The 17,053-nt window shown below is 54.1% G+C and overlaps 1 protein-coding gene across 2 annotated transcripts in view; it reads left to right on the forward strand.

The window, feature by feature from the left end:
* The window catches only part of FBXO41 (F-box protein 41), a 53,603-nt gene extending 37,838 nt beyond the window's left edge, over positions 1–15,765 (forward strand). The window contains exons 9-13 of one of the 2 annotated variants that reach the window (XM_075931034.1): positions 1,993–2,088; positions 3,712–3,830; positions 5,037–5,195; positions 8,013–8,128; positions 10,950–15,765. In XM_075931034.1, the coding sequence (XP_075787149.1) occupies positions 1,993–2,088; positions 3,712–3,830; positions 5,037–5,195; positions 8,013–8,128; positions 10,950–11,012 (553 nt within the window). In that variant the 3' untranslated portion in view covers positions 11,013–15,765. Of the gene's footprint in view, positions 1–1,992; positions 2,089–3,711; positions 3,831–5,036; positions 5,196–8,012; positions 8,419–10,949 lie in introns of those variants that run through there. The other variant, XM_075931033.1, reaches the window with a different exon arrangement.
* Positions 15,766–17,053: the final 1,288 nt, after the last annotated feature.

Raw genomic sequence — 17,053 nt, forward strand, 5'->3', positions numbered from 1 at the left:
CATACTGGCCTGAAATGCCAACGGGAAGCGGTTCGGGGCTGGCAGTGGAGAGTGGTCCGTGAGACTGAGCACACGGTTGTTATGCCAACGAAGCGACCTAAGGGGACCGTTCGGCCGAGTTGGTTTGCAGGCAGAGGGATTAGACGGGGGAAATTCTCCACGTAAGGCAAAGTGAAGCCGGTGAAAGCAGGAGATTGTAGAAGGACTCATGGGCGGGGGTGGGGGGGAGGCAGGGAGAGATGTAGGCAGTTTGGGAGGGAACTGATCTTAAGGGATAGAAAATAAGACCCAGAATATCTTACCGCCCCTGTATAAAACTATGGGACGCCCACATCTGGAATACTGTGTACAGATGTGGTCTCCTCACCTCCTAAAAGATATTTTGGCCTTGGAAAGGGTTCAGAAAAGGGCAACTAAAATGATTAGGGGTTTGGAACGGGTCCCATATGAGGAGAGGTTAAAGCGACTGGGACTTTTCAGTTTAGAAAAGAGGAGACTGAGGGGAGATATGATAGAGGTCTATAAAATCATGAGTGGTGTGGAGAGGGCCGATAAAGAAAAGTTATTTATTAGTTCCCATAATAGAAGAACTAGAGGACACCAAATGAAATTAATGGGTAGCAGGTTTAAAACTAATAAAAGAAAGTTCTTCTTCACACAGCGTGTAGTCAACCTGTGGAACTCCTTGCCAGAGGAGGCTGTGACTATAATAGAGTTTAATGAGAAGCTAGATAATTTCATGGAGGTTAGGTCCATAAAAGGCTATTAGCCAGGGGATAGATATGGTGTCCTTGGCCTCTGTTTGTCAGAGGCTGGAGAGGGATGGCAGGAGACAAATCGCTTGATCATTGTCTTCGGTCCACCCTCTCTGGGGCAGCTGGTGCTGGCCACTGTCGGCAGACAGGATACTGGGCTAGATGGACCTTTGGTCTGACCCAGTACGGCCGTTCTTATGTTCTTATTCAAGAACTTTATCCATTTTCACAAACCGCAAGGGAGTTTCTGATTGGCCGGATGAGTCGGGAACACTGCCTACCTGGATACAGACAGTCCTAAGAGGCGGGGGGGGGGGGGGGGGGGAGGGGGAGTGGGCTGGCTGCATGCAGGATTTGCGTTTTGTTCCGCCCACAAATCCTGGGCTCTCTCCATATTTCTCGGGCCGAAGGAAAGAGCAGGAGTGGGCTGGAATTTCGTGCCTGCACCTTGCGTGCTCCCCGCCCCTTGGCTTTGCCTGGAGTTCTGGCTGGGCGGGGGGGGAGGAGTCTGAGGAGCCAGCCCTGGTTCTCGGGCTGGGAAGGGGACAAAGAGATGGAAACTCCCAGGGCCGGGTGGTGGCCGGAGGATGTGCACACGGAGGGTACCCCGAGGGTCTCACGCGTGGGGCAGTGACTGGGCTCTGCTCAGAGCCTGGAGGCTTGACACGCACATGACCCAGCAGTGTGGTGAGGAGCCACGGAAGGGGAAGGGGCGCTGGGCTGGAGCCGGCACAGTTATGATGACGTGGAGGGGGAGGCACACGGGAAGGAGATGCCAAGTCCCGTTTGCTCGCAGTGAGCGCTGGCTGCCCCATTGACCCTTTGTGTATCCTCCCCCCACACTCTCCAGTTCCCCCCTCCCTCACAGGAGCTGGCAGGAGTGAAGCACGTAGCTAGGCTAGGGATGGCTTGCACAGTGGCTGCCCCTGCGGTCCTGGCCGTATCCGGACACTGGCCACCTTGCTGCCCTTCCCCTGCATTAGAAAATCGCTTGGCTCTGCCATGCCTGGAGGATAATAGGCGGTGACGGGTTCTGTTCCAGAAAGAACACGGCGCATGCATAATAAGCCCTTGCTATCCTCCAGGCCTGGATTTCCAGACCCAAACCCCGCCCAGCCGCGAGAGTAGTTGATGCTACATTAGGAAATCCCACCCTTGATCTCCATAAGATTTTGAAGATTTCTTGGGCTGCGTCTCTGCTGGGGAATATTGAGGCCAGCGCTCTGTCTCCTTCCAGGAGCTCCACAGATCCTGTGGGCCATGAAGTCATCTGGGCGCTGGGAGCCGGCTGCAGGGACATCATCTCGCTACAGGTGGCGCCACTCCACCCTTGGTAAGAGAAGCCCTGGAACGCTTGCTCCGCCAAGGGACAATCTAGAGGACGGTTGGGTGGGGAATCGTTTCCCGGGCCTGGGAAAAAACGTTGAGATTTTTAAATAGAATTTCCCGAATGTCCGTCTCGCTCCCTTTGGCTTGGCCTGAAAGGTCCTTCCTGGACTCGAGACGCCTTTTTGTCAAAACTGCCCCTTTCCTGCAAAAAGTTTCCGTGGTGAAGAATCTGCCTCTTCCAAATCCAGTTACACTGAAAAAGACTCACCCAGCTCTACTCTAGAGGTGGGTCGGACCCAAAAATGGGACCCAACCGTTCGGGTTCCAGATCCCAACTTGACAGCCGGGCCCCTCGTGGCCCTGAGCCCAGAGGAGGTTGGGATGAGGGAGCTCAGCTCTGTGTGTTGACATCAAGGCTAAACAAGCCTTTGAGGTGTCGACGGCTACATCTGACGGGGCTGCGAACGCCGCCAAGGGTCCTGACGCATCGGAGATGAAAGGCACGGCAATCCTGAACATCAAACCGCTGCCGGAGTGCCTGGCTGCTTATATAAAGCAGCCCCGCAGGGCTTGCATGTTTAGAAAAGGGTGTTGAGTCTCACTGTTTAATACATGACTGTAATTTCTCTTGCTTCTAAAATCGGTTTTTTTCTGGCATTAGGATTCTGGAAGTCTCCCCACTTCACAGAGTATAGAAAAAGATCTCTTAAGTGCTAATAGGCACCCGACTTAGAGAACAGCACGGTTATGGGGAGGTAGAAATCAGGTTAGGTTATTGACCTCGTGTCTTCTATACAGCTGAGAAGCCTCCTTTTCTTTCGCCATAGTAGATGTTAGGCAATACCATTATGTACCCTAATTCTACCTAGCGTATGGCACACCCAGATCAAGACACGGGGGCTGTGTCTACACTGGCCACTTATTCCGGAAAATCAGCCGCTTTTCCGGAATAACTTGCCAGCTGTCTACACTGGCCCCTTGAATTTCCGGAAAAGCACTGACGATCTCATGTAAAATCATCAGTGCTTTTCCGGAAAAACTGTGCTGCTCCCGTTTTGGCAAAATTCCTTTTCCGGAAAACTGTTCCGGAAAAGGGCCAGTGTAGACAGCCGAGATTTCTTTTCCGCAAAAAAGCCCCAATCGCGAAAATGACGATTGGGGCTTTTTTGCGGAAAAGCGCGTCTAGATTGGCACGGGCGCTTTTCCACAAAAAGTGCTTTTCCGGAAAAGCATCCTACCAATCTAGACGTGCTTTTTCCAAAAATGCTTTTAACGGAAAACTTTTCTGTTATAAGCATTTCCGGAAAATCATGCCAGTGTAGACGTAGCCATGGAGATTACTTTTCCCAATGATTGGGCAGCGATTTGAGAACTTCAGAAATGGGGCACTGAAGTAGCCACTACTCTGCTGGAAGGAACATCAGGCCCTGTGCGTGTGCATACATGTGTTGCCTTCCGGTGCGTGCTGTTGGTTGCAGACTTACTTCTTTAGCTGTCGTGGAGGTAGCCTGCATATTGAAGCAGAAGGTCACGAGTTCTCTTCCCAATGCCGGAGGACTGTGTTTCAGTGATATTACAGCAAGTGGGATAATTGATCAATTTCTTATTTTTCCCCCTTCCTCTGCAGCCAGCAGCCGACCCGTTTCAGCAACCGCTGCCTTCAGATGATCGGCCGATGCTGGCCACATTTAAGAGCGCTGGGCGTCGGCGGCGCGGGCTGTGGCATTCAGGGACTGGCTTCTTTAGGTAAATGCAAACGGATGCTCTTTTGCGGTAGAGCAGAGGTGGAAGGTGATTTGGGTGCCGGGCGCGTTCTGCGGAGGGAGCTCTGTGCTGCGGATGTTATGTATGTCGTGTGATAAGTCTGTGTTCAGGGAGTTCTCTGATATTCCCCGAGCACCACAAAATTTCCACTCCATGCATTTAGCTCCGGTGGGTGAGTCTCAAACATTTCATAGTGCGGGCCATGTCTTGAGAGAGAGTGCTACATAGGCCCCGCCTCCCCTCCTCTTTTGCCGACACATGGGCCCCGCCTCCCGTCCTCATTCGCCGACACACAGGCCCCGCCTCCGATCCTCTTTCGCCGACACACGGGCCCCGCCTCCCGTCCTCTTTCGCCGACACACGGGCCCCGCCTCCCGTCCTCTTTCGCCGACACACGGGCCCCGCCTCCCGTCCTCTTTCGCCGACACACGGGCCCCGCCTCCCGTCCTCTTTCGCCGACACACGGGCCCCGCCTCCCGTCCTCTTTCGCCGACACACGGGCCCCGCCTCCCGTCCTCTTTCGCCGACACACGGGCCCCGCCTCCCGTCCTCTTTCGCCGACACACGGGCCCCGCCTCCCGTCCTCTTTCGCCGACACACGGGCCCCGCCTCCCGTCCTCTTTCGCCGACACACGGGCCCCGCCTCCCGTCCTCTTTCGCCGACACACGGGCCCCGCCTCCCGTCCTCTTTCGCCGACACACGGGCCCCGCCTCCCGTCCTCTTTCACAGACACACGGGCCCCGCCTCCAGTTCTCTTTCGCCGACACACGGGCCCCGCCTCCCGTCCTCTTTCGCCGACACATGGGCCCCGCCTCCCGTCCTCTTTCGCCGACACACGGGCCCCGCCTCCCGTCCTCTTTCACCGACACACGGGCCCCGCCTCCCGTCCTCTTTCACCGACACACGGGCCCTGCCTCTCGTCCTTTTTCGCCGACACACAGGCCCTGCCTCCCGTCCTCTTTCGCTGACACACGGGCCCCGCCTCCCGTCCTCTTTCGCCGACACATGGGCCCTGCCTCCAGGGCACATGGGCCCCTCCACCCTCCCATAACAATTCTCATGTTCCTAACCACAAAATGGTCAGGCAGCTTCAAGCCAGATCCCTCCTACAGTTGCTTCCCCGCCCCCCGCTGCTGCTTCTCCCACGGGCACCAACCGAGCCAACCCCATCTTCTTTGTCTCACCAGCTCGGAACTGCATGCGGCTGCAGGTGCTGGAACTCGACCACGTGACGGAAATTAACCAGGAGGTGGCGGCGGAGGTGTGTCGGGAGGGCCTGAAGGGCCTGGAGATGCTGGTGCTGACCTCCACGCCTGTCACCCCCAAAGCCCTGCTGCACTTCAACAGTGAGTAGCGACCCAGTCTGGTCCTCAGCCCCTGCCGTTTGCCAGGGTCTCTGAGGTCCAGAGCCCTTCATTGCTGTGGTTTCTGGCAGTGGGGAGCAGGTGGGTGTATCGCTTCCAGCCTGAGCCGGCTCGGCGGGACAGGCAGGCCGAGGTGGTTTTGCTGGCATCCTGGGGCATGTGGGAGTTTCTTTCCAGAGAAAACCTCCTAAGGGGCAGGATCGGAGAGAGCTAGGACAGGCCAAGATAAACCTTTTCGTGTCCAGGGCGGGGTTTTCAAACACTCCTGAGCCAGGGGCCTGAGACGCCGTGGCCGCCTCATGACCACCCCCTCGTAGCCAGAAGTCGCTCTGCTGGGTGCCCTGCCTCAGTTTACCCTTTCCAGAGCTGCTTCAGTAAACTCCACCACTGCAGAGGCTTTAAAACCTTCCCGTTCTGGGTCTAAAGGCTGTAGCTATTGTTCACAGCAAGACTCCAGGCTGGGGCTTCTCCCTCAAAGGGAGCCTTGTCTGCCCTCGACCACGCCCCAGCTTTCCTCCCTGGAGTCCTATGCTCCTGGTTCACCCAGGAGAGGATGTGGCCTTTCTGCTTCAACCTGGTTCTTCCCTGCTGGTGCCAGGCTGCTCCCAGCCCCCCCTGAAGTCTCCGTCTCACCGACAGCTCCACTCCGCCACGTCTTCCTCCCGTTCCTCTCTGGCTCTTCATAGGGTATGTCTACACTACAAAGTTAGTTCGAACTAACGGACGTTAGTTCGAACTAACTTTAATAGGTGCTACACTAGCGCTCCGCTAGTTCGAATTTGAATCGAACTAGCGGAGCGCTTAGTTCGAACTAGGTAAACCTCATTTTACGAGGACTAACGCCTAGTTCGAACTAGCTAGTTCGAACTAAGGGCTGTGTAGCCCTTTAGTTCGAACTAGTGGGAGGCTAGCCCTCCCCAGGTTTCCCTGGTGGCCACTCTGGCCAACACCAGGGAAACTCTATGCCCCCCTCCCGGCCCCGGACCCCTTAAAGGGGCACGGGCTGGCTACGGTGCCCGTGCCAGGTGCAAGCCTGCCAGCACCCAGCCAGCAGACCCTGCACCTGGCACGGCACAGAGCCACCCACCCGATGCCCCCCAGCCCACCCCCTCTTGCCGGGACCAGGCTGGCGGCTCCCGGGAGCTTGCCCTGGACCGCAAGAGGCGGGCACCTTCCTGGGCTAGTGCGGACATCGTGGACCTCGTCCACGATCTCCGCACTAGGCACAGGAAAGTGACCGTCTAGGGCAGGAGAGCTGCCAGCCTGGCCACCCAGGACCAGGTGTGCATGAAAATCAAGGGGGTCCACTGAGACCCCCGACCCTGAGCCCTGAGCTTACAATGGCCGTCCTGGGTCAGACCAAAGGTCCATCTAGCCCAGTAGCCTGTCTGCCGACAGCGGCCAACCCTAGGGACCCTGGAGGGGATGGACCGAAGACAGTGACCAAGCCATTTGTCTCGTGCCATCCCTCTCCAGCCTTCCACAAACTTTGGGCAGGGACACCACTCCTACCCCCTGGCTAATACCACTCCATGGACCCAACCTCCATGACTTGATCTCACTTCCCTTTCAACTCTGTTCTAGTTCTAGCCTTCACAGCCTCCTGCAGCAAGGAGTTCCACAGGTTAACTATTTGCTTTGTCAAGAACAACTTTCTCTTACTAGTTTCAAGCCTGCTACCCATTCCTTTCCTTTGGTGTCCTCTAGTCCTTCTTTATGGGAACTCAGGAAGAACTTTTCTGAATGCACCCTCTCCACCCAACCCCTGCTTTTAGAGACCTCTATCCTGTCCCCGCTCCGTCTCCTCTTTTCTAAGCTGGACAGTCCCAGTCTCTGTAACCTCTCTTCATCTGGGACCTGTTCCCAACCCCTGATCATGTTAGTTGCCCTCCCCTCTCCCAGCCTTTCTCTTCCCCTCTCCCACCTCCTTTTCCCAGTCTCCCCCAGTTTTGTTCAATAAAGACAGAGTCAATGTTGGAAGAAACGTTATCTTTATTTTGTACATCAATAAGAAGGGGGGCTAGGGAAGGGTAAGTGGAAGGAGGTGAGGGAGGAATGGGGTACGAGCCCCCGATGGGGAGGACTGGGCTGTCTCTGCGGGCTTCTGGGGGTGGAAGCTCTCCTGCAGCCCCCCGATTGCCCCCTCTCCCCAGATGGCAGCCTGCAGCAAGTGCAGCCGGGCTGATGGCCGAGTGGTGTGATGTGCCCAGTGTGGGTATTCCGGGCAATCCAAGCCAGAACTTCTTTGCAAGCGGGGCACCCCTTAGAACTGTCTGTCCGGGGTGGGGGTCGGGACCCTTTAAGCGCAGCCCTCGGCTAGCCTGAGACAGCATCTCCATGCTCTAAGTCCTCCTTTTATGCCCTGCCGGCACTGCTTCCAGCCATCCTTAAGCCCTGTTCAGAGTCCACTCAATGTGGGCTTGCTAGTTCGAACTAGCAAAACGCTAGTTCGAACTAGTTTTTAGTTCTAGATGCGTTAGTTCGAACTAGCTTAGTTCGAATTAACTAATTCGAACTAAGTTAGTTTGAACTAGCGCTGTAGTGTAGACGTACCCATAGAGACCAGCTGTCCCCGTCCAGAGGCTGATAATGAGGCACAGATAGGCTGGGTCAGGTCCCTCCTAAAAGGCTCGGTGCACCCCAGGACAGAGCACGCGTGCCACTGAGGGCGAATAGGGTCTATGCTCCGAAAGTCCCTGCGGCCGTCCTGAGCGTTATGGCCTGCTCCGGCGCTCAGCACGGCTCCCGGGCACCACTCCCCGCCCGTCACGCTGCCCGACGGTGTCTCTGTCGCCCCAGGTGTCTGCCGGAACCTCAAGTCCATCGTGGTCCAGGTGGGCATTGTGGACTACTTCAAGGAGCCAAACAGCCCCGAAGCCAGGAAGATGTTTGAAGAGATGGTGAACAAACTCCAGGTACAGGGAGCCAGGCACGGCGCTCTGGGGTCCCCGGGTGGCTCTGAGCATGGACCCCTGTGCTCGGCCGAAGTCAGTAGAAGTGGCCTTTGGGCTGCTCCAAGTCCCGCTCTGTTTCCCAGGACAGAACCGCCCCAACTTGCCGGCCACAGCCCAGTGCTTCGGGGACGAGGCACAGAACCCTCCTGACAGCTGTACCCCAGTGGGAGAGACCCCAGCACAGGGTGATACTCGGGGGACATTTCCACCCTCTCTGTGCTGCCTTAGTGGCATCCCACGCAGAGCCAGGCTGTTTACTTGCTGAATGCTTTCAGCTCCAGTGGTCTCAGGCCTTATTAGCAAAAAGGGTAATAGATGGGCCCATCTTCTCCTCCGTACCTGCTTGGGCAAGGGAGCCGTGTTGTGGATCAGAGCTGGCAGAGAAGCAAGTTCCTCTGGGTCAGTTCTTGGGGGACCAATAAGGTTTATTGTCCATGAGGGGCGGGCAAGCGTTCTGCAGGACCTGGATTCATCTCCAGGCGTTGGGCTTACCCAGAGAACCAACACAGGGCTGAGGAGGAGAGCAAACCTGCCACCTGTCAGCCCCCTGCTCCGGCTGATCTTTGGGGAAACGATTTGAAAGCAGTGCAGAGTCGCTCCTATTTAAAGCCACCTGGCCTGCGCCGGACTTGTCCCTGGTATGATTTATTTGGAGGTGCAGCCAGGGGCTCGTTCAGCTGTGTAAATCCAGGGGAATTTTTCATAACCTGCTATGAAAGACTGGGCTGCCCTCCCGCACTACACTCCTGGGGGAGTTTTCTCTTTGTCTTTCTCTTCCTCGGTTCTTTTTTCATTCTCTTTTCTCCTCGGGGAGGCTTAATATTTGCATTCTCTTGCTAATGCGCCACAGAGGCTAACACCAGAGAGAAACAATTGCAAACGAATTGAACGTTGAACCTTCCACTGGGAAAGTCAGCCAGGAGATGCAACTGTGTTGCTACAGCTTGGCTACGTCTACACTGGCATGATTTTCTGGAAATGCTTTTAACGGAAAACTTTTCCGTCGAAAGCATTTTCGGAAAAGCGCGTCTAGATTGGCAGGACGCTTTTCCGGAAAAGCACCTTTTGCGGAAAAGCATCCGTGGCCAATCTAGACGCGCTTTTCCGCAAAAAAGCCCCGATCATCATTTTCGCGATTGGGTTTTTTTTGCGGAAAACACTACTGTGCTGTCCGGAACAGTTTTCCGGAAAAAGACTTTTGCCCGAACGGGAGCAGCATAGTTTTTCCGGAAAAGCACTGATGATTTTACATTAGATCGTCAGTGCTTTTCCGGAAATTCAAGTGGCCAGTGTAGACAGCTGGCAAGTTTTTCCGGAAAAGCGGCTGATTTTCCGGAATAACTTGCCAGTGTAGACACAGCCATTGAGTCCAGGCCTGCCCAGTGCCAACCCGGGCCAGTGACCTGGAAGAGGTGGGGGGTAGAATGAGGTCCCTTCCAGCTGCACAGGGGAAATTGGGTCGGAAGTTAATTCTCCTTCCATTGGAAATAGATTCTGAGCTGGTGTGGGGGGAGTTGTCTCCGCTCTGAATTTGGCCCAGTTCTCTCCTTGCTGGGTAGCGCTTTGAGAGCTACAGGTGAAGAGTACCATGTAATTAATCGGCTCTACGTTATGTGACAAAGCTCCTATGAAAACTCATGGTAGAAATGTAGCCGTGTTAGTCTGGTGCAGCTGAAACAAAAAACTATCAGTCATGCTTAAATTCGACACTTTACACTCAAATTTGAATAAAGACGCTAATTATCTTACCCATAACAAAGATAGCTTCCCCAATTATCACCTCTAATATCATTAGCTCACAGACATCTACCTCCCCTCCTTCTCCCCCTCCATCCCCCTTCTGTTCTGAAATTTGATTTGTCCTTTTCATATGTGTTCATTTTTTTAAATTGTATCCTTTGGTCTATATGGTTGTGACAATTTCCTTCCACTATTTGATCTGAGGAAGTGGGTCTGGCCCACGAAAGCTCATCACCTAATAAACCATCTTGTTAGTCTTTAAAGTGCTACACAGTCCTGTTTTTTGTTTCTATGAAAACTCAGTGAGTCCTGCCCTTCCTGGCGGATTTGCTTGCCTCAGAGGCTCACGGCAGCCCACAGTTTTAAGCTCCGTGCCTAGGGCTTCAGTTTGCTGTTTGTTGAGCTCTTCTCATCATTGACCAGCGTATCGTAAAATGGAGAATAAACTCCACAGTCCTTTTCCCCAAGTGGAAATGAAGAGGTGGGTGTTGGGAAGAACCCGGTCCCACCATCTACTGCGGGATCCAGCCCACGGCCCTGTAATAGTAGCTGCCTACATGAGTCCTCGTCGTCTGCCATAAGACAGCACCAAGACCCCTGGGCTACTTCTCCACATTTTCCCCTGCTCCTTGTTTCCCTCCGGTTTGTCCTCCTAGTGTTCAGTTGTCTCCTCTCCTCCTCCTCCCATCAGCGCCCTCCTCCGTCCTCTCAGCTTCACATGTGCCCCTACTGTAGGCAAAGCTTCTTTGTAGCCAGTCTGAACTGGTTTTCTTAATTAGGTGTCCTAATAGGCCTACGCTGGCCTGACTCTGCAGACCTGGTCAGTTAGGCCCAGGTGTTCAACGGCCCCCTTATTGCCTCTGTTGGTTCTAAACCCGTCACTCTGGGAACAGAGATCTCCTCAGTCTGAGGCGTATACATTTGCTCCTCCACTGAGTTTTTATAGCCTTCTGCTCTGACCCTGTCACAGTGAGCATGAGCCACATGCACCGTATCCACTCTGCGGTCCGTGCATTTAACCCTCCCTGTCCTTCTTTTCCAGGCCCTGAGGAAAAGACCCGGCTTCTCAAAGATTTTACACATTAAGGTGGAAGGAGGATGTTAGCCCTGCAGGGAACAACAACACACAACCTCCTCCGTCCACATGAGCCACAGAGACACTGAAACCAAACCCGTCCGCTCTTCGTTCGCCACAGAAGAGCCGACTAACGCACACAACTCGTGACTGGAAGTGACCCGTTCCCTCGCCAGAACAGGGTACATAGCGTGTCGCGCACGTGACGGTGCTACGAAGGTAGCTCCTCAGCCTGCCAGAGAGGGCCTGGCTGCTCTCTTTCTGACTGAGGAACTAGGCCGGACACCCCGTTGCCAAGGAGCTTTGTGTTGGGGACGTTTCTTTGCGCCCAGCTTTCGTGTTGTGGGAGCTGGGGAGTTCGGTGACTCAGCGGGAGACCCAACCAAGCACAGCTTCCCTCTCCTTGCCACTTGCTGGAGGAGTCTAAGGCTGAGGTGGAGCCGGGCCCCAAGTCGGCGATACGCCACCGGGATCGCTAAGCAACGCCGGGGAAGCCAAGACTCCCTGCACAGACTTTCTTCATGTGTGGCTTGACTGAGTTCCAGCTCCCCTCTGAGCTCCGTTGCCACAAGGAGGTGAACCAAGCCCCAGCATTACTGTATATTTTACACTTTTTAATTTATCCCACATGGGTAAGTGCCTCCCTCGAGCCAGCAGCCACAACAGCACAACCACTGCAGCCACCAAATGCAAAGCTCCTTCTTCTCTCGGCCCATGGGGCACTTTGGGAAGCTAGCCGGCAACACGCCAGCTAGCCGCGCCTTCACCAAGGACATCCATCCAGCCTCGTCTCCTCTGCGCCCAGCGAGGAAGCCAAACTCCCTTCCTGCAAAGGCAATAAACCGTCTCATCAGGGGAACTACGTGGCGTCCGCTGTGCCGTCACAAGCATCCCCTGGCTCGCCCCCAGGCGTCCATCTCCCACGCAGCAGCGCCTGCTGGGGTAAATTGCCCGCGGTGGACGAAGAGACGGACAAGTGCCTGGGAGAGGAGCCAACGTTGCCCGGAACGCAGACAGACTTCCGTCGCGGCACATCTCTCCCCAGCCAGCTGTAAGTTACACACACCCTGTGGCTGAAATTCTGGTCCCCAAAGATCTACAGTAGGTAACGAAGCCCCCTGCCTTGATCAGTGATGGCGGCCCTTGAGCTATTCTTTACACGCGGGCACCATTTCGTACCACACCCGCTCTTTTTGCAAACGTTGATCTTATGACTGGGGAGGAGAACTCGCTCCCTCCACGGGAAACAGCTTCTTGAGTGTCTATGTCACTTTACCCTCCGCCTCCAGAGAGAAGCAGCCGGCGGGTTTCCATGCCACGGGTGACACCTATAGGAGTGCTGCTCTCACCAGGGAGATGCAACCGCTCTGATCTTCAGAAAGCAACAATCGCCCTGCAGGTGCAGTCAGCGCTCGCGCCATGATCGAGAGCCCCGCTTCCTTGCCGTAACAAGGGATGGTGCGGTACCCAGGGTGAAAGCACCGTGACTTCTGGAGGCAGAGAAACTAGCTGACCTAGGTGGTGGAGGTGGGACTTGTCTGGGCTGATATTAAGAAGCCATCAGCCACCCAGGGTGGGACTTTGGCTGGTTTGAGTCTCTCGCAGGATAACGGGTGTGGTGGCAGTTCCAAACGCCAGGGGCACCTTTCTCTTCCATCCGCCTTTCGTCAGGTGACCAACAGGGGTGGCACCTTCCCCTTTGTAGGAACAAAAAGATGGTTGGAGGCCTTCTGGGCCAGCAGGACTAGCTGTGATGAACCAGGACAGCTTCCTACACACTGGTGTGTCATGAGAGCACCAGTCTCAGAAGTTCAAGAAAGAATCTAGGTGTTAATCCAAGACCAGCCCAAACCCACTTCACCCCTGGTTATCTCCGTCACACGCACCCTACACTTCAAGGGCAGGCTTTCAAAATCCCAAACCAGATCCTGCTCTGAATTTTGCAAACAGGCTCTCCCTTTGTAACAAGCTGAGCCAAACTCCCCAATCAAAACGCCCATTTTTGAAATCCAGGGTGTTTGAAATCCAGACCCAGTCTTTATGGGGCTCAAGTCAAGCCCTCGGCTGGATTTAATTTGTCCCTCTGAAAGCGGGATGGGTGAGTTAGGGTTTGTTTTTGTAACACACAACTCTAGATCAGGGACACCCCAAACTTCACATGCTGACAGTAGCTTTGCAGGAGCATGGGAACGTCGCTTTGAATGGAGCCAGAGAAGAAGCAAAGGAGATGACCAATCCCAGTATGCAGTGCGCCATGCTGCTCTATAGTGGCTTCAAGTTGGAACCATTGCATGCTGGGATTTGTAGTCACCCTGGGCCTTTGGAAAAATAACCTTGCTCATATTGTTGAACTCCGTAGGGCAGGCCTACCGCTGTCTTCTCTGCCTGGGAAGGAAATGAGAGAGGACTTTTAAGCAAATCCACAGGCAGAGGCGGCAGGAAGGATGCCACAACCAGCAAAAAAAGAGAAGCTACAATACAGAGGAAAGGGACACACGACACAGACCGAAAAGCCACATTTTGCTACCTTTTAACATGAGTCAATCCAAGTGGCCACCGCTCCTGTAAATGGAGCTGTCCCCCCTGCACTGTGCAGAGACTATGGAGTGACCTTAAAAGAAACAAAGTAAGTATTTATTTCTGTAAACAAAACCAGAGAAGATTTTAAAGAAAAAGTATATACGCCGCATGTTTATACATACTCTGTGCTTCAAGACGATCCTGTTTGAGCGTCCTGTCCGAAGATTGACGAATCTTGCTGCTAGCACCATTATTTTGCTGTCTCCAATATCATTCGAGCTGCTTCCAATAGCACATCGGGAGGCTGCTCATCTTGTCAGGGGAGTTAGGTATGTTCTGTGGCTAGTTTCTTTCCTGGTTTGGGGGGAGGAGGGGCAACCGAAAATCCTTTGGAAATGTTATTTATTGGTTTTGGAAAAGCCAGACTCTTTTTTTTTTTTTTAGTATTTTCTGCTTGTGGGTCACGGTGCAGTGGCGTGTGGTTCGTCTGTGACACATCCCTTCCACACCCCATGCCCCTCACTCGGCTTCTGTGAATCATGGCAGTGCACCGTACTTTGAATTTGTTACTTCGCTGTGCCACTCTTCCCCCGCCTCGGGGGACAAACAGGTCACGGGATCAAACCCTCCTTCTGACTTTCCCTTTGTGTTCTGTGGAAATCCCTTAATAAAAAAACAACCCCCGGGTGTGCACGCACCCCTTTGGAACCAAGCCAATCGTTTGGGCATATGAAATGAAATTGAAGCCGGTTATATAACTCCTACAGTAACATCTGCAGTGCTTTGAAGTTGAAAAGCACAACAGCCATTAGCTAAGTATCCTCACTGCTCAAGTGCTGAGTTGCATGGTACAAATACTTCAAAGAGAGGCCAATTTTTTTGTAAGGACGTTTTTCATAGTTAGCCTGAGGGACTCACTGCGGCAGAAGCTGGCTGCGGAGAGAGTCAGAGAACGGGACGCTGCAGTCTGTGACTCTGCCATGACACAGTTGGAGAGGGGCCCGGTTTGGAACCCTGAATCTGAGTGCCCCCAACCTGAGACGAGATCTCATTGCAATGTGGGTGTGAATTGCTGAACTGAATTTGCAAGGCAGGAAAATGAGAGAAATTCCCCTCAGCACGGACTAGCTGTCCCTTGGCTTTGAATATGGGATTCGGAACAGGTGCCATATGAAGAGAGATTAAAAAGACTTGGACTTTTCAGATTAGAAAAGAGGAGACTGGGGGGATAGGATAGAGGTCTATAAAACCATGACTGCTGTGGAAAAATTGAATAAGGAAAAGTTATTTACTTATTCCCACAATATAAGAACTAGGGGTCACCAAATGAAATTAATAGGTAGCAGATTTAAAACAAACAAAAGGAAGTTTTTCTTCATGCAGCGCACAGGCAACCTGTGGAACTCCTTGCCAGAGGATGTTATGAAGGCCAGGACTTTTAACAGGGTTCAAAAAAGAGCTAGATAAATTCATGGAGAAGAAGTCCATCAGTGGTTATTAGCCAGGATGGGTAGGAATGGTGTCTCTAGCCTCTGTTTGTCCTGAGGTGGGTGACAGGGGAGGGATCACGTGAGGATTACCTGTTGTCTTCCCTCCCTCTAGGGTATCTGGCATTGGCCACTGTCAGCAGACAGGACACTGGGCTAGATGGATCTTTGGTCTGACCCAGTGTGGCCGTTCTTATGCCCTTACGGAGGCCAAAAATATTCACACGCGGGTACCCAAGGCTAGGCTACTAAATCTAGACTTGGCTCCTGATCTCCCAAAGATTTACACACAAACTGAGCTTTACTCATGGCTTTGGGAAGCTGCGTCAGTGGCCTGATACGCGGCAGTGCAAAGCCCCTCTCCGTTTAACCGTAGTGACTTCCTTGCCTGGGGATGCATTTTTCTTCATCTTTCTTTTTCCTGTCGCTTACCTTTGCTAAATACATTGGGCCGTGCCCCTCGCCAGGCACATGCTGCAGCTCTGAGAGCTCTGGGTGGCTCCGCCCTGGGGATTTGCACAAGCAAATGGCTACTTTGGGAAATGAGCCAACTCCCCTGTAAGAAATCTGCTTCCCCCCTGCTGGTATTGCACAAGCGGCCAGGGTGCTTGGGAGAAACCAAGGGCTGGGAAGTCTCCTCCTAATCAGATGTTTTAGGTGGAGGTTTATCAATGGCAGAAACAGGGTATTGGGCTAAGTAGGGCAACGGTCTGTACCCACGTGGCAATCCGTACGTAGGGTGTAGCGAAGTCAAGGTGTCACGCCGACAGGTGGAACCGAACATGGGACCTCAGTGCTCAAGACTCTACAGCTTGAGCTGGTGCTCAGCTAACGCTGTAGAGCAAACCCCTTCGCTCTCTCTGTTACGTGGTCTCAGCACCACTCCATGGCACTGAACCTCCCCCAGTACGAGTGTGGGTTACAGAGGGATCTATGTCGCGAAGCCATGGGATATGCCTGGTCTTCATTAACCAGGGTGATAAAGTCAATGGCCGCATTAACTGATTTGGTTTCCCCCATTTGTTTTCCTGTTGCTCACCCGTCTGTTGACTCCCGCGTGATTCGGCGAACGGGGCCCTCTCCTGCCTCGTGCCTTGTCAGTTCTCCCGGCCGGCAGTAAGCGGGTGTGATGACACATCTGGGCAGCAAGCACCGTGCCCTGCAGAAATGATCTGCCATCATACTGAGGGGTAGCATGGGCCCCTGGGCGCCAATGTCTCGTATTTATTGTGGGCCGTTTCTTGTCCCCAAAGTGTAATTCCCCAGCAACTTGCGCTTAGAGGAGAGGGAAATGACTCTGAGCCCCTACCCTGCAAGCCTTCCTCACGTCGCAGCCCCATAGACAGCAAGGACCCGCTGGGTTGTAAGATGTGGGCTCCCCTGTAGATTCCCTTGTGGCTGAAGAAAGGGCTGATTCCCTTTGGGAAAGTCGGGACCTGGATGTAGCGTCTCGGGCCTGTTGCGCCACATGCCACGTGCGTCGTGTGAAAAGGCCGGGGAACCACGGCGTGTGTGCAACGGAACTTTCACCCTCCCGCCCGTAGTCTGTGGGTTCGAGGGTGAAACGGACTTCTCCCCCTTGCTTCCCGGTGTAGACAAGGCCACGTGGGGCAGCAGAAGGGGCAGGGGTTCAGCTCCGGGCCGGCCAGACCCCTTTGCCTGAACGCTCTGGATTCCTGCTAGCAGCTGTGCATGCTCAGTCAATGTACCAGACCTAGCTGCAAAACCCCCCCACCCCCAGCTTGTGATGGGGGACGAGGGGGTTCTTTCCACCAGCCTGCCAGCTCGTGCCAGGGACTCTGGGGACGTGAGAAAGGCACTTGGTGCAGATATAGGAGACCTACGCTGACTCCGATGCTAACCAACCCCCTTGATTGTGGGGCAGGTTCCTTCCTTACCGCTGGGGGTTGCAGGGCCAGGAGTGGTGGGCCAGATACTCGTGCCACAAGGTGGCTTGAAGCCACGTGGTGTGCGGTTATTCCTAAGCAATCCTGCTGCAGGGGGTCCCTTCTGGCTGCATGGTCCAGTGGAGGATTCGGGTTCGTCTGCGATTCCTCCAGCTCC

The sequence above is a fragment of the Pelodiscus sinensis genome, chromosome 5 (genome assembly GCF_049634645.1).
Source record: "Pelodiscus sinensis isolate JC-2024 chromosome 5, ASM4963464v1, whole genome shotgun sequence".
Taxonomy (NCBI): domain Eukaryota; kingdom Metazoa; phylum Chordata; order Testudines; family Trionychidae; genus Pelodiscus; species Pelodiscus sinensis.